We start from the raw sequence: 18,278 nt of genomic DNA on the forward strand, positions 1-18,278 counted from the left end.
CTGTTATTTATAATGAACGCACATAGAAAAAACTGTTGTTTTAAGTACTATATCAAAACAAATTTATCAGTAGGACTTTGAAAACCTACACCTTTGCCAACAAAATAGGTAACCTTTGAAAACCTACACCTTTGCCAACAAAATAGGTAAAGTTGTAAAATTGTCTGAAGACGGGCAACGTGTTCTTACGTTTTCCAACTTCACTTATAAACACCTTCAAATACCAGGCCCTGCAGCAGTGATGATTTCCTGCAGCATGATTCTGCTTGTGCAGGAGATCAAGCAGTAGGAAATTGTGCTTGAGCCTAAGCCTTTTCCACCTTCATCGGGAGAAAGCTGTCGTGTGGAAGTGAGCTGGTGGGGAGTGAAATGTGCATGAAATTCTCTAGGAAGAAGACATGCAGAGATGGGACATAGCAAGCGAAGGCACTCTGAGGAGCATGCAAATCCAGCAATTTGTCTTTGCTTATCAGCAGGCAGGAGCTAGGGTGCTGAGGTTTTTGCAGAGGCCTGGAGCTCAGAGTAGGAGATGATGGCAACGTTGTGCCGGTACATTGACTGCTGTGATGCACCCTTTAGTAAGAGCAGAAAACGTATAAGCAATTTACGGAATCTCATAACTTTGCACTCCTGATGGTGTGTCTGTATCAACCTCTGACTGGTTTCTCAAAGAACTTCCAAAAACGTATTTATCTGTGCGCAAAATATTTTTCTGCCCTTTCATGACCAACGGTCATATCAAGAATGTATATACTGATGCAGAGGATATCTAAAGTGTTTATGCTAAACTCAGAAATTATCTGAGTAAGTGTATGAGCTGTACACAAAACATCTGAGAAAGAGGGTGAAACACCGCAGGCAAATCACACTGTTTCCAAGTTAAATTGTGTACAGCCAATGCACTAATTCAAGAATTAAATTTAGCAGTATCTTAAAAACAGGTACTCAGCTATTCTCTGCCCAACACACACGTTCGTAATATGGCTGATGCATTTAGGGTTCAAAGACCAAGGCCTTTCCATTCATGGGAAGTTGTACTTTGACTCCGTGTCTGACACTCTGGCATTGTAAAAATGTATCTTCATCCCATGTATTTTACCTCTCACTTTTCCATTTAATGCATATCCATATCTTGGGCCGGAGGAGCTGTCTCCTTCTTTAATGTGAGTTGTCCTTTCACTTTCATTGATGTCTCTTTGCATGTGTAGAGCTTTCTCTCTCATTCGTACAGAATATATTTAATTTCTCACAGTTGATTCTTCTTTGGATGAGCAGATACAACTGTCTCTACCTCTGGCTAGAAGCTTTCTATCCACCCGCCAGGATTTGACTTATGGCGGAGAGACCAGTATTTCAGTGCTTGGGTTTTATCTCTTCCTCTTAAGAGGATCTTTCTTGGGATGGTGGTTACTGTCTTTTTTATTGTTATACCTGCAAAGTTTACTTTCTGGTATTTCTCTTCATGCCTTGTGAGTTTCATCTATCTTTAGTACATGAGATGCCCTTACTCTCTCCCAGTATTGTCTCTTGTGGCTTAGAATGTGTTTACTTCCTTGTGTATTTGAGCTATTAGTCCCCTCCTAAAGGATCTCTGATGTGAAGAGATATCCCAATTCATTGGGCATTTGATGCCCCCTTGCTAATGGTTCTGTCTGGACCTATCACTCAATCATGTCTTGAATTTTCCTTCTCAATGATATCTAACTGGGTGTAGAAATCTGATACACCTCTTGGGAACATACTGCTTGTCCCACTACAGTGACCTCTTTGGAGCATCAAAGTGATGTTATTTACCGTCTGTTTTTAAGCTCAAAATCCCATACAGTGCCTTCTGTGAGGCAGGAGTAAACTTTCTCTATCCCTGCATTTGATCTGTTTATTCTCTCCCAGCAATGTATGGTCATGCACAGGATGCTCTCTATTCCTTGTACATTAACTTTCTATCTCTTCTCATGTGAGTCTTTGAGGATGAGTAGAGTGTCATACCCTTTGATGTGTGTGAGGTTGGAAAGAGAGAGAGCGGCGATGAATTGGTTGTGCTAATGAGGCAGATTTGATTAGCTAATTTGTTAAAGAAGTGGTTTCTGTAATTAGTACCCTGAAATTGGGGTCCAAAGCTCAGTCCTTGGCTTTAATATCAATTGGGAGACCTATTGCACTATTTACTGCTTAATGTTATTACAATATGGCTATTACTTTCAGCTCCACTCACAGAGCAGGTTACAGCACTGCCCACATCAGCCTAGCGCAACAATTCTGTGCACAACAGTTTACAGCAAAAAATCAAATGAAATAGTTTACAGTGTGGCACCAACATACTCTAATGGTAAACGGATTACAGCAAATCTTACCACACGTCACTTTACACTCAACAGACAGCCGACAGCCTATAATACAATGCACAATGCAGCTTAGGGTACAGTTCACAGCTCATTACACAGCAACAAGGCTTACTAAATATCCACCAGCAGCAAAATCTACATCACAATGCACCGAAAACCCATAGCATAGGTTACAGCTTAGCTAACAGCAATTCAGTTCACATCACGGCTCACACCACAGACAGCAAATAACACAAATATTAGAAAATAGCAGCACAATAACAACTAATATTTGCATCACAGCTAATGCCATATTTTACATGAAAGTTCTGGTTATATTTCATAGCATAGCTCATAAAGGAGCTTACATCAAACTACAGACTGGCTTAATAGTCAGGTTAAATCACATCATATAGCATGTCACTTGGAAATATGGTTCAACAAAAAACCCACAGCATCACATCTCATGGAATAGAGCAGGTCAGCAACACAGCTTGCACCATAGCTAACAGCAACACATATCAAACAAACAGTATAATCAGCTCGAACATTTTAACAAGCTGTGGCAATGCCAATTATTCTGATTTATAATTGAGAGTCACTTTTCACCAATGGTGAATATAAACACATACCTTAATCCATCATACACACACGTTTTCATTCATACTTGCACTTGGGCACCCATTCTCCCACCCAATGACTCATTTTTGAATTCACTCTCTCATTCACCCACAATAAACTACATTCTCAAATTCAACAAGAGTATACAAATAAATTTAAAAGAATAAAAATACAAAAAAGGAAAACGAGATTGGCACTTAAGTGTGACAAACATATACTTGCTACAAAAACTAAATGAAAATTAAATATAACAGTGGGGGATTATCTTCGGATGATATTGTGCATAGTGTACGGTTGGTCTGAAGTTCTAACTTGGCCTTGATATTAAGAAGCAATGTATTGGACATGTTGGTACAGTAAAATAATGATAAACCTTGCACAATACCATAGCATGACGGGTGCTCAGCAACCTTTGTGTTGGGGGTGCATCTTGGAATGGTTTTGTGCATTGTAGATGGTTGTAGTGATCTAAGATGACTGAATTCTTGCTTTGAAACGTGGTTGACATCTTCGAATGGTGAAACGATGACACACTATGGACGAAGCTATTCAAATATTGCCACATCATTTAAAACCAGTTAACGTTTTTAAAGAGGTGTACTGCAGATGAAATGAGTAGCAAGTGGGTGAGCTGACTGGAATCATGGTCCGTGGAGCTGGGAGGAACTCTAAAAGAAAACAAACGCTGAGGTGGCTGATGCACTCATGCACAATCATCTGGACCATATGTTTGTTATAGAGGATAGAAACATCAAAACCCTTTCCTACTACATGAATCTATAAGGTTTGAAGGGGCATGGGAATACTGTGTAATAGGAATCCACCCTGAAAGTCCTAGTGACTTTGACATATGTTTTATATAACAAATGAGTCAGGCCTACTGACCTTGCTGTATGTTTTCGTAATAAACTGTTCAGACCTCTAATACCGGGTTTTCCACATAGCATTTATCATTGGCATGTCAACATACCAGACGCACGCCTGGTAGAGTGCTCATATGCATTCCCAAAAGGCACAACACGCACTTCCTTGGTGGTGGCACGTTTTGCCAATTAAAAACTTGTATGAGGGAAGAGCAGTTTGTGGGCGAAGCCCAAGCCCCACTCACACTATTGCTTCTTAAAACTCGGAATTTGGTGACCAAAATAGGTCTGGCAGCAGATGTGCTTTCAACCTGTACCTAAAATGCTCTTAAGCCTCAGCAGTTCCTAGTCACATCACAGGGTAGTTCAAACACAGGAGTAGCCTCAAATATATTATTCTAAGCTCTGGCAGTTCTCACTACCACCCAGCACACCTGCAACATCAATGTTGCTATGTATTTGTATTTGTTAGATTGGTGCAAACCTAGGTATTTGAAAGGCATTTGAGATGCACATATGGATATTTTACACGTTTCTAATTACCAACATGCTAGGTATTATTGCACTCCTATTTAGGCTCTGGAAAGGGAGTTATTTCAGACCTTTGTACAGTAAAGCTCTGATCATTTCGATTTCAAGGGTGAGAAAGGGTCAGAAAGGATTTTGTGAACTAAAGAGTTCGTGGGATATGGTCAGGATCTCAATTCAGGCCGTTACGGATCCTGTCTCCAATCTTAACCTTTTCAGCTGCCAATCATTGCTTTCAGGTGTGTTAGACTAATTCGTTAAAAAAAAGCAAAGCAAACATAATAAACAGCTAGAATTAATTTCGTGGTCACATAAACATTTAGGAGCGGAAAAATGTCTGAAGTAACCAGAAAGAAGGTGGTCATCCTACTATGGACAGTCACACATTTACAAGGCAAACCTCTCCTTGCAGGACCCGCTCAGCATCCATTATAATTGTACACATTTTAAGGTAGCGAATACCTCAGTAGTAAATGGATTTCGAGTTGTTATCTTTTGGAAATGCCTAGCAACTGTAAATCAGGTAATTTGCACTCAGGGACTTGATTTATTCACACAAACTGTTTGATGAATCTGGACTAGAGTGATTTAATTAACTTTCTTCTTTCTTTTGTCTTCTTACCTCATTTCAGATTTATCCCATACCTCTAAATGAATGTTTAAAAAAGCTATTTATCATGTATGGTAGCTGCGCATTTTCTGTCATTTTAGTTTTCCTGCCTCTCTTTGGAGAAAACACTAGTTCGACAGATACATTCAGAACATACTAAAACCCCATTCACAAAATAGGAGTTAGTAGTAGGAAGGGATACCTTTAATCACCATATTAAAAGTGACAGTTGTCCCGCCCCGGAAATGACGTCATATCCGGTGGCTGGGACTTCCGGTGTCCCAGAAAGCCCACCCCGGAAGTGACGTGCATGGGGGTGTGTCACGTGGTTTGTGAACACGTGTTGTTGGCTGGTAGAGCCACCCTTTTTTTTTTTTTTTTTTTTGAAATGCTGCATATCAGGAGCTGGTTAGAACCGGCTGTCAAACCGCAAACCAGGGCTGAATCAGTTTGCCAAGGCGCTATGAAGAGATACAATCCGATCGCCAGAAAAGCCGTCTCCTCAGGGGCCCTGAACACTATTGGTAGATATTACCGGACCCTCGCCCCTCGTACGATGGATGAGAATGCACAACAGGGTGTCCCAGACACCCGGGATACCGATGTTACAGGTTTTCAAGAGGAACTTTGCCATCGGCTTGAAAAGCTTGACCTCAAGGATGTGTCGCCCTTGATATCCCCTATTAAGGGGGCCGGCAGTGACAGCGATGTCTCGAAAGATGGATTAAGCGGGGCATCTAACGTCGTAGACATTGAAGTTGAAGAATGTGTACCACCCCCGAATTCGCCCATCTATGAAGACATGGGCTTCCAGGAGGACCCCGAGGCAGAGGCCGTTATTTTACAACCATCAGGTGTAAGTTCAGGCGCTGTTTCTGCCCCAATGGACCTCTGCGACTCCCAAGATTTCAGAGGAGCCTCTGAGTGTGAAGCGAATGCTGAGGTTAGTAAAGACATTTTTTATTTTATTTTTTTATGCCTGTATACTCTAATGTCATACTTTTAACTAATAATGTGTCTTGTGCTTTCTGTTTGAACCCTAGAACATAACAGAAGAAAGAGAGCCTCTAGAAGGGTCAGCTCCAAAGGTTAACACCGTAAATTTTTTCTGCTTATGCTGTTCCAGACAGTCTGAAAGTATTACAAGCCAGAACAAAGAGCCTCGTAAGAAATGTGTTTGCACCTACACTAGCCACGATCTTGAAAAGGAAGCTCCGGGCGTACCCTGTGACACCATATGGCCGGTTAAAGGCTTTGCAGCTGCCGTTGTGAACGCATGTGTTAAAAGGGATTATTATGACCTTTGCTACGGGCATAAAATTAATGACCCTCAACAGGAGGCTCACGAATGTCTATACGATGCATACACTGCAAGAACAATTCGTCACGTTTGTAACCGGATAGACACTTATCGGGTATATAAGCTGTTAAGGGTTGTGTATGGGCTGTCTGCTGTGAAGAAAAGTGTCCACTGTGACATGATGAAGGTCTTGGCTGCGGCTGTCCTTGAGATCCGATACGCTGCAGAGCCATGCTCAAAACTCGACCGCATGCACGGGATGTGTCCCCCCTTTGACAAACGTATGGTAGAAAGGGTTATAGAAAGACGAATGTGTGACATTTATTATAAAAACAGTAGAATGTTGTCTTTAGCCCCGCGAAAACTGTTTTAAATAAATAAATAAAGAAATAAATAAAATTAAAAAAAAAAAAAAAAAAAGTAGACCATAAATATGTTACTTAATGCTCCATACTTACTCACTTTTAGGAGGGGATTCCGGGTATCGAGATGCAAGATGTCTATGAGTTACAACCGGGCTACATCTGTATCGGGAGATTGATTTTTGTGCTGGTTAAAGAAAGAATAGCTGAAATACAGCCTGTGACTCTGCGATGTCTGAACATTTCGGAACCTTCGGCCTTGTTGCAATGTAACTGCCATGAGTGTATCGCCAAGTGGTGTATCAATGGCCGGCTAAACGCATCTGTTAAATGCTGGGCCTTGGACAAAGACCACAAGCGCAAGTTAAGACTTTCACCTGAGACGGGGGTGCATGAGGCTTTGGAGAACATGACTGTAGATTATCTCACAAATAAAGGTTCTGCATTGTCCTATCTAGAACTGTATGAACTGTTGAATTATATCAGTATCCTGAGCGTTCAGAGTTATAGACGTGGGGAACGGGAAGTCATGTCTAGAGCTATTGAGAGTATAGCTATAAAAATATCAATGTTTGTGTCGCTTAGGGTTTGTAAAGGAACATGCTCTGAGTAACATGTGTAGTGGATGTTGTACTATGTATACGTTTGTAAAAAAAAAGCCACATTGGATCCGTGTTTTGACATTTATAAGCTATGTAGCACAAAATGTCAAATACACGCTGGTTGTATACCCCAGCCGCACATGTATGTTTTTTATGTTTAATAAAATGACCTTACACAAAACAGGTGTCTTTCATTTCGGGGTGTTGATGTGAGACAGCATGACGGATGCTGATTTAAGGAAGCTTTATTACGATAAACAGGGGGTTGGAAGTTTCGGAGGCTCCGAAGCTCTATTTTGAAGGGCTCGAGCTGAAAATGAATCTGTAAAACGTGCCAGTGTGAAGACATGGTTAGCTGGGGAAGAGGCTTATTCGCTACACAAACCTGTCAGGAGACGCTTTAAGAGGCGGTCCACAGTTGTTAACGCACAGCTCGATTATCAGTGGCAGGCCGACATAATCAGTCTTCAAGATCTGGCACAACATAACGATGGTGCCATGTATATATTAACCGTCATAGACGTCTTGTCCAAGTACGCATATGCAGAGGCGTTAAACGATAAAAGTGGTACCAGCGTTACAGCTGCTTTTAAAGACATCTTCGCTAGCGGGCGCGTGCCCCAGAAACTACAAACAGACGCCGGAAAGGAATTTTTAAACAAACATTTCCAAAAATTATTAGACCAGAACGCTGTTCAACATTTTGTAACGCACACCGAGGTAAAGGCAGCTGTTGTAGAGCGTTTTAACCGTACTTTAAAGTCGAAGATGTGGCGATACTTCACCGCCAACAACACCTACAGATACGTGGATGTTCTAAAGGCTTTTATAGATGTTTATAACGCCACCTACCATCGGACAATCAAAATGGCCCCTGTTAAGGTTACAAGGGATAATTCGTTAACGGTGTGGAGAACGGTGTACGGTGGGCGTCTCACACAGAAGGTCAAGAAACCGGATTTAAAAGAAGGGGCTCATGTCAGGGTTTCAAAGTTGAAGGGTGTCTTCACCAAAGGCTACCAGCAAACATTCAGCGATGAGATATTCATAGTGGAAAGTGTGCAGTTTAAAGAAGGGGTATATATTTACAGGTTAAAGGACTACGCTGGGGAAGAGGTATCGGGTGTCTTTTACACAGAAGAGTTACAAGAGGTGCCCTACGACCCGAACAGGGTGTACAGGGTTGAAAAGGTTCTGAAAAGAAAAGGGAGCGGAGCCCGGCGACAGGCGTTGGTCAAATGGCGCGGGTGGCCCGAGAAATTTAACAGTTGGGTTCTGGCCAGCTCGTTGCACGGTGTGTGAGGTATAGCTGTAAACGCTATGATGGAGAACTCCCCTTTTTATATCACGCTGCCATCCAACGCTTCGAAGGACATGTTCCCAGACAATCAGATTTCGAGTTATACAGTGAAACTTGCAAAGCCAGTGGATTTGAAAGGCCCGTGGGAGGTGGCACTAACGGAAATACAGTACCCTAGAACTTGGAATACCTTTACAAAGGCCGATGTTAAATTTCATATAAAGCGACCTCAGGATGCACTGACCTATAACTTGTCTTTCCCACACGGCTATTACCCTACCGTCGCAACGGTGGTCGATGCCATCAACAAGTCTATAGCCAGCACTGAAGCGTATGCGAATATATATCTGGTATTGGATCACGTTAGAAGAAAGGTGGTTCTTAAAGCCCCAGAGTTCAGTACAGTGTTTAAATGTAGTGGTAAATTACAAAGGGTTTTAGGGACCGTACAGCATCACCAAAGGCAGATGGATCCAGACCCTACATGCCCCGATATTAACGGCGGTTTTTATACACTCTACGTTTATAGCGACATTGTAGAGCCGCAGAGGGTCGGGGATAGTTATTCCCCTTTGTTGAGGTGGGTCCCGGTGCAGGGTGAAAATAACACAATGGTTAATATACAACATCACAAACTCGACTATGTTGCAATTTCTAAAAACCATTTTGACACTATAACCATCATGGTGTACAACGATCAGTCGGAGCCGGTCGCCTTTAAATACGGGAAAGTTATTGTTAAGCTTCATTTAAGGCCACGGCGCGAAGGTGACTATTAGACAGCTGCAATGGTCACCATGAAAACCTACGGGGATCCCTCGATGTACAGGGACTATTATAGAGTTCAGGCAGGGTATGGCGGTCCCCAACCCTACTTTCAAGGGGCTCCGGTTATGTATGGGGCGGGATTGGGGGGTTTCTTCCGGAGCATGTTTAGGCGTGCCATGCCCTTTTTGAGAAGAGGGTTCGAAATTGCAAAACCTCATGTTAAAGCGGCAGCTACAAACATAGCCCAGGACGTTGTGGGCAGTGCAACGTCTGCGGTAGCAGAGCGCATGAATAGACAGCCCCAAGAAGGAGCGGGGTTGCTGTATAAAGCGCATGGTTTTGTTAAAAGGAAGCGAAGGGCATCGCGGCGTAGGGGGCCACCAAGGCCCTATAAGAAGCGCCGGACTACTTCAAAAGGCCCTCACAAAAGAAGAGTCATAAGACGGAAGAGATCAACCAAGAAGAAGAGAACTCGTTCTAATGCGAATATTTTTTAAAGCAACGACCATGGCCTTCGTACACTGTGCATCGGGTGAATGGGCCAAATCTGAGTTAGATCTGTTTTCTCTCAAACCCACACAGACAAGCATTGAAAACAGTTTTTTCATGGAAGTGTCACCAATGGCTGCTCTGACACCCCTTGCACCGATAGAGTTTTATGTGTCGGGATCCACGGATATGTACCTTGATCTCAACAATACTCTCCTGCACCTCGTCTGTAAAATAACCAAAGCGAACGGTGACAACATCGAGGCTGATGCTAGAGTGGCCCCGATAGCATACCCCATCGCAACAATGTTTAATCAAGTGGACATTAACCTAGGCGATCGCCTCGTCACACAGAGTGATAACATGTATGCCTACAGGGCCTACATAGAGAGTATTCTAAATTATAGTCGTGATGCGCTGGACACACATCTTTCAGCGGGGCTCTTCTACCGAGATACCGAAGCGCATTTGGAGAACACAGCTTTGGACGGAGACAACGAGGGTTTTAAAAAAAGAGCCAGCTTCGTCGCCGGCAGTAGGCAGTTTGACCTCCTGGGGCGCGTACATTCAGACCTTTTCTTCCAAGACAAACTGTTAGTCAACGGTATTGATCTTAAGATCAAACTCAATCGTAACAAGGACTCTTTCTGTCTCATCAGCGGTGATGCAGAGCAGTATAAACTGGTTATATTGTCAGCGAGCCTGTTTGTAAAGAGAGTGAAAGTGTCCCCAAGTGTCAGACTGGCCCATGCTGAAGCTTTACAATTATCAAACGCCAAGTACGCCATTGAAAGAGTCGCTCTGAAGATATTCAGCATCCCCGCCGGAACCCGGTTAACGCAGCAGCAGAATCTATTTCTGGGGCAATTACCGAAACTCATCATCATAGGGTTTGTGGACAACACTGCTTTTAGTGGCCTCTACAACTCAAACCCTTTCAACTTCAAACACTATGATATCAACTATGCCGCTCTGGTTCACGAGGGTGCTGTGATCCCCGCAAAACCTTTCACGCCGAATTTTGGAACATCAAATTTTGTCCGGGAATATCTAGGACTGGTCTCGATAACGGGGAAACAGCTGAGGGACTCTGGAGTAGTTGTTTCAAGGGAAGGGTATGCTGCAGGCTACACGCTGTTTGCGTTCGACCTGACACCTGACATGGAAGATGGAGACCATTACAACCTGATCAAAAACGGAAATCTAAAAGCAGAAATACGTTTTACACAGGCACTGGCGGCCAATGTGAACATGGTTGTGTTCTCTGTATTCGACAGTGTTATTCAGATCAACCACGCCCGTCAGCTTATGTTTGACTACCATTGAAAAAGTGTAAAATAAAAAAAAATTGAATGGCGTTTGTACGGCCGTTCAATTGTACCGTGTAGCTGACCCTGGTGAGAAAATACATTACTACGACTTCACTAGTCTGTATCCATTTGTGAACAAGGTGAAGTTGTACCCTGTGGGCCACCCTACAATTGTATACAGGAACTTTAAACCTCTCAAAGAGTACTTTGGAATCATTAAGTGTCAGATTCACCCTCCGCGGAAACTTTACTTTCCGGTGCTCCCTTATAGAGTCGACGGTAAGCTAATGTTCCCCCTATGCCGTACCTGCGCTGAAAGTAAACAGCTTAGCGAATGTCGGCATAGTGATGAGCAGAGGCTGCTGGAAGGGACTTGGTGTACCATTGAGGTGCAGACGGCCCTAGAGAAAGGGTATCGTCTTGGTAAAATCCTGGAAGTCTGGCACTTTCCAAATACAACAACACAGCTCTTTTCTGAGTACATAAACTTGTTTCTTAGAGACAAGCAGGAGGCCTCGGGGTATCCAGAATGGTGTGTCGATGAGCCCTCAAAGAAAAAGTATATCGCTGATTACAAAGCTCGGGAGGGTATTAAACTGAGACCTGCGTTCATTAAGGTTAACCCCGCCCATCTTGGTCTCCATCTTCCATGTCAGGTGTCAGGTCGAACGCAAACAGCGTGTAGCCTGCAGCATACCCTTCCCTTGAAACAACTACTCCAGAGTCCCTCAGCTGTTTCCCCGTTATCGAGACCAGTCCTAGATATTCCCGGACAAAATTTGATGTTCCAAAATTCGGCGTGAAAGGTTTTGCGGGGATCACAGCACCCTCGTGAACCAGAGCGGCATAGTTGATATCATAGTGTTTGAAGTTGAAAGGGTTTGAGTTGTAGAGGCCACTAAAAGCAGTGTTGTCCACAAACCCTATGATGATGAGTTTCGGTAATTGCCCCAGAAATAGATTCTGCTGCTGCGTTAACCGGGTTCCGGCGGGGATGCTGAATATCTTCAGAGCGACTCTTTCAATGGCGTACTTGGCGTTCGATAATTGTAAAGCTTCAGCATGGGCCAGTCTGACACTTGGGGACACTTTCACTCTCTTTACAAACAGGCTCGCTGACAATATAACCAGTTTATACTGCTCTGCATCACCGCTGATGAGACAGAAAGAGTCCTTGTTACGATTGAGTTTGATCTTAAGATCAATACCGTTGACTAACAGTTTGTCTTGGAAGAAAAGGTCTGAATGTACGCGCCCCAGGAGGTCAAACTGCCTACTGCCGGCGACGAAGCTGGCTCTTTTTTTAAAACCCTCGTTGTCTCCGTCCAAAGCTGTGTTCTCCAAATGCGCTTCGGTATCTCGGTAGAAGAGCCCCGCTGAAAGATGTGTGTCCAGCGCATCACGACTATAATTTAGAATACTCTCTATGTAGGCCCTGTAGGCATACATGTTATCACTCTGTGTGACGAGGCGATCGCCTAGGTTAATGTCCACTTGATTAAACATTGTTGCGATGGGGTATGCTATCGGGGCCACTCTAGCATCAGCCTCGATGTTGTCACCGTTCGCTTTGGTTATTTTACAGACGAGGTGCAGGAGAGTATTGTTGAGATCAAGGTACATATCCGTGGATCCCGACACATAAAACTCTATCGGTGCAAGGGGTGTCAGAGCAGCCATTGGTGACACTTCCATGAAAAAACTGTTTTCAATGCTTGTCTGTGTGGGTTTGAGAGAAAACAGATCTAACTCAGATTTGGCGCATTCACCCGATGCACAGTGTACGAAGGCCATGGTCGTTGCTTTAAAAAATATTCGCACTAGAACGAGTTCTCTTCTTCTTGGTTGATCTCTTCCGTCTTATGACTCTTCTTTTGTGAGGGCCTTTTGAAGTAGTCCGGCGCTTCTTATAGGGCCTTGGCGGCCCCCTACGCCGCGATGCCCTTCGCTTCCTTTTAACAAAACCATGCGCTTTATACAGCAACCCCGCTCCTTCTTGGGGCTGTCTATTCATGCGCTCTGCTACCGCAGACGTTACACTGCCCACAACGTCCTGGGCTATGTTTGTAGCTGCCGCTTTAACATGAGGTTTTGCAATTTCGAACCCTCTTCTCAAAAAGGGCATGGCACGCCTAAACATGCTCCGGAAGAAACCCCCCAATCCCGCCCCATACATAACCGGAGCCCCTTGAAAGTAGGGTTGGGGACCGCCATACCCTGCCTGAACTCTATAATAGTCCCTGTACATCGAGGGATCCCCGTAGGTTTTCATGGTGACCATTGCAGCTGTCTAATAGTCACCTTCGCGCCGTGGCCTTAAATGAAGCTTAACAATAACTTTCCCGTATTTAAAGGCGACCGGCTCCGACTGATCGTTGTACACCATGATGGTTATAGTGTCAAAATGGTTTTTAGAAATTGCAACATAGTCGAGTTTGTGATGTTGTATATTAACCATTGTGTTATTTTCACCCTGCACCGGGACCCACCTCAACAAAGGGGAATAACTATCCCCGACCCTCTGCGGCTCTACAATGTCGCTATAAACGTAGACTGTATAAAAACCGCCGTTAATATCGGGGCATGTAGGGTCTGGATCCATCTGCCTTTGGTGATGCTGTACGGTCCCTAAAACCCTTTGTAATTTACCACTACATTTAAACACTGTACTGAACTCTGGGGCTTTAAGAACCACCTTTCTTCTAACGTGATCCAATACCAGATATATATTCGCATACGCTTCAGTGCTGGCTATAGACTTGTTGATGGCATCGACCACCGTTGCGACGGTAGGGTAATTGCCGTGTGGGAAAGACAAGTTATAGGTCAGTGCATCCTGAGGTCGCTTTATATGAAATTTAACATCGGCCTTTGTAAAGGTATTCCAAGTTCTAGGGTACTGTATTTCCGTTAGTGCCACCTCCCACGGGCCTTTCAAATCCACTGGCTTTGCAAGTTTCACTGTATAACTCGAAATCTGATTGTCTGGGAACATGTCCTTCGAAGCGTTGGATGGCAGCGTGATATAAAAAGGGGAGTTCTCCATCATAGCGTTTACAGCTATACCTCACACACCGTGCAACGAGCTGGCCAGAACCCAACTGTTAAATTTCTCGGGCCACCCGCGCCATTTGACCAACGCCTGTCGCCGGGCTCCGCTCCCTTTTCTTTTCAGAACCTTTTCAACCCTGTACACCCTGTTCGGGTCGTAGGGCACCTCTTGTAACTCTTCTGTGTAAAAGACACCCGATACCTCTTCCCCAGCGTAGTCCTTTAACCTGTAAATATATACCCCTTCTTTAAACTGCACACTTTCCACTATGAATATCTCATCGCTGAATGTTTGCTGGTAGCCTTTGGTGAAGACACCCTTCAACTTTGAAACCCTGACATGAGCCCCTTCTTTTAAATCCGGTTTCTTGACCTTCTGTGTGAGACGCCCACCGTACACCGTTCTCCACACCGTTAACGAATTATCCCTTGTAACCTTAACAGGGGCCATTTTGATTGTCCGATGGTAGGTGGCGTTATAAACATCTATAAAAGCCTTTAGAACATCCACGTATCTGTAGGTGTTGTTGGCGGTGAAGTATCGCCACATCTTCGACTTTAAAGTACGGTTAAAACGCTCTACAACAGCTGCCTTTACCTCGGTGTGCGTTACAAAATGTTGAACAGCGTTCTGGTCTAATAATTTTTGGAAATGTTTGTTTAAAAATTCCTTTCCGGCGTCTGTTTGTAGTTTCTGGGGCACGCGCCCGCTAGCGAAGATGTCTTTAAAAGCAGCTGTAACGCTGGTACCACTTTTATCGTTTAACGCCTCTGCATATGCGTACTTGGACAAGACGTCTATGACGGTTAATATATACATGGCACCATCGTTATGTTGTGCCAGATCTTGAAGACTGATTATGTCGGCCTGCCACTGATAATCGAGCTGTGCGTTAACAACTGTGGACCGCCTCTTAAAGCGTCTCCTGACAGGTTTGTGTAGCGAATAAGCCTCTTCCCCAGCTAACCATGTCTTCACACTGGCACGTTTTACAGATTCATTTTCAGCTCGAGCCCTTCAAAATAGAGCTTCGGAGCCTCCGAAACTTCCAACCCCCTGTTTATCGTAATAAAGCTTCCTTAAATCAGCATCCGTCATGCTGTCTCACATCAACACCCCGAAATGAAAGACACCTGTTTTGTGTAAGGTCATTTTATTAAACATAAAAAACATACATGTGCGGCTGGGGTATACAACCAGCGTGTATTTGACATTTTGTGCTACATAGCTTATAAATGTCAAAACACGGATCCAATGTGGCTTTTTTTTTACAAACGTATACATAGTACAACATCCACTACACATGTTACTCAGAGCATGTTCCTTTACAAACCCTAAGCGACACAAACATTGATATTTTTATAGCTATACTCTCAATAGCTCTAGACATGACTTCCCGTTCCCCACGTCTATAACTCTGAACGCTCAGGATACTGATATAATTCAACAGTTCATACAGTTCTAGATAGGACAATGCAGAACCTTTATTTGTGAGATAATCTACAGTCATGTTCTCCAAAGCCTCATGCACCCCCGTCTCAGGTGAAAGTCTTAACTTGCGCTTGTGGTCTTTGTCCAAGGCCCAGCATTTAACAGATGCGTTTAGCCGGCCATTGATACACCACTTGGCGATACACTCATGGCAGTTACATTGCAACAAGGCCGAAGGTTCCGAAATGTTCAGACATCGCAGAGTCACAGGCTGTATTTCAGCTATTCTTTCTTTAACCAGCACAAAAATCAATCTCCCGATACAGATGTAGCCCGGTTGTAACTCATAGACATCTTGCATCTCGATACCCGGAATCCCCTCCTAAAAGTGAGTAAGTATGGAGCGTTAAGTAACATATTTATGGTCTACTTTTTTTTTTTTTTTTTTATTTATTTCTTTATTTATTTATTTAAAACAGTTTTCGCGGGGCTAAAGACAACATTCTTCTGTTTTTATAATAAATGTCACACATTTGTCTTTCTATAACCCTTTCTACCATACGTTTGTCAAAGGGGGGACACATCCCGTGCATGCGGTCGAGTTTTGAGCATGGCTCTGCAGCGTATCGGATCTCAAGGACAGCCGCAGCCAAGACCTTCATCATGTCACAGTGGACACTTTTCTTCACAGCAGACAGCCCATACACAACCCTTAACAGCTTATATACCCGATAAGTGTCTATCCGGTTACAAACGTGACGAATTGTTCTTGCAGTGTATGCATCGTATAGACATTCGTGAGCCTCCTGTTGAGGGTCATTAATTTTATGCCCGTAGCAAAGGTCATAATAATCCCTTTTAACACATGCGTTCACAACGGCAGCTGCAAAGCCTTTAACCGGCCATATGGTGTCACAGGGTACGCCCGGAGCTTCCTTTTCAAGATCGTGGCTAGTGTAGGTGCAAACACATTTCTTACGAGGCTCTTTGTTCTGGCTTGTAATACTTTCAGACTGTCTGGAACAGCATAAGCAGAAAAAATTTACGGTGTTAACCTTTGGAGCTGACCCTTCTAGAGGCTCTCTTTCTTCTGTTATGTTCTAGGGTTCAAACAGAAAGCACAAGACACATTATTAGTTAAAAGTATGACATTAGAGTATACAGGCATAAAAAAATAAAATAAAAAATGTCTTTACTAACCTCAGCATTCGCTTCACACTCAGAGGCTCCTCTGAAATCTTGGGAGTCGCAGAGGTCCATTGGGGCAGAAACAGCGCCTGAACTTACACCTGATGGTTGTAAAATAACGGCGTCTGCCTCGGGGTGCTCCTGGAAGCCCATGTCTTCATAGATGGGCGAATTCGGGGGTGGTACACATTCTTCAACTTCAATGTCTACGACGTTAGATGCCCCGCTTAATCCATCTTTCGAGACATCGCTGTCACTGCCGGCCCCCTTAATAGGGGATATCAAGGGCGACACATCCTTGAGGTCAAGCTTTTCAAGCCGATGGCAAAGTTCCTCTTGAAAACCTGTAACATCGGTATCCCGGGTGTCTGGGACACCCTGTTGTGCATTCTCATCCATCGTACGAGGGGCGAGGGTCCGGTAATATCTACCAATAGTGTTCAGGGCCCCTGAGGAGACGGCTTTTCTGGCGATCGGATTGTATCTCTTCATAGCGCCTTGGCAAACTGATTCAGCCCTGGTTTGCGGTTTGACAGCCGGTTCTAACCAGCTCCTTATATGCAGCATTTCAAAAAAAAAAAAAAGAAAAAAGGGTGGCTCTACCAGCCAACAACACGTGTTCACAAACCACGTGACACACCCCCATGCACGTCACTTCCGGGGTGGGCTTTCTGGGACACCGGAAGTCCCAGCCACCGGATATGACGTCATTTCCGGGGCGGGACAACTGTCACTTTTAATATGGTGATTAAAGGTATCCCTTCCTACTACTGGAGTTAGAAGGGCAATGATGGTCGAGGTGTAGACCTCGAAAGGCACATTTTGTAAGTTTTGGAGTATAATTCTCAAAAACTCTTTGAAATGCCACAAAATATAAACATAGTACAGATGTACATTTATGTCTCTTCATGCATTGGTAATCTTCTTATGTGAAAGCGCTCCTATGTGCCATTTGCTTTCCCTAAAGGCTGTGCAAGATCAGGTGAGGGCTAGACACATGCAAATAAATGTCTCTAGTGGAGATTTAATTTTGTGTGACTAGGTTGACTAGGTCACAGGCTACTTGAACTTCCTTCTATGGAAAAACAAACAACCTGTTCTTCCTAGTTAAAAACCCTGCGGTGCTGTCAGATTGAATTCTTACCCGCCGGGGCCAAATAGCGGTGTTGTTGAGGGATTTTTGGAGTATTCCACTGTTACCCTGTCAGAATAAATGTATGGTAGCTGTGGTCTTTTTCTAGCCTCAGGTCCAACTACTGCAACATCTTTTCAAACCAGCATCCAGTTAACAGCCTTTGATGTGCTTTAGGTTGTCCAGAATGCTAGTAGTCTGGTTTTCCACCCCTCACAAAGTGATTTTGTTCTACAACACAAAGTTCTTGCCAGGGGTGGCCCCTCCACTATGGCGGAGGAGTGTCACCCCACTGACGAAAAGCAGAAAAATAAAGGGATAATAAACTTATTTTATTATTCCTTTACTGCTCTGCCTTCTTAAGGCAGATCAGGGTCAGCCTCCTCCATATGAAGTGGAAA

The 18,278-nt window shown here is 43.8% G+C and overlaps 1 protein-coding gene across 1 annotated transcript in view; it reads left to right on the top strand.

The window, feature by feature from the left end:
- Positions 1-5,140: 5,140 nt before the first annotated feature.
- The window catches only part of LOC138249574 (uncharacterized), a 105,606-nt gene continuing 92,468 nt past the window's right edge, over positions 5,141-18,278 (top strand). Inside the window, exons 1-2 of the mRNA XM_069203520.1 lie at positions 5,141-5,886; positions 5,987-6,557. Coding sequence (XP_069059621.1) covers positions 5,254-5,886; positions 5,987-6,557 — 1,204 coding nt within the window. The 5' untranslated portion in view covers positions 5,141-5,253. The remainder of the gene's footprint in view (positions 5,887-5,986; positions 6,558-18,278) is intronic.

Source organism: Pleurodeles waltl, chromosome 8 (assembly GCF_031143425.1).
Source record: "Pleurodeles waltl isolate 20211129_DDA chromosome 8, aPleWal1.hap1.20221129, whole genome shotgun sequence".
Lineage (NCBI taxonomy): Eukaryota > Metazoa > Chordata > Amphibia > Caudata > Salamandridae > Pleurodeles > Pleurodeles waltl.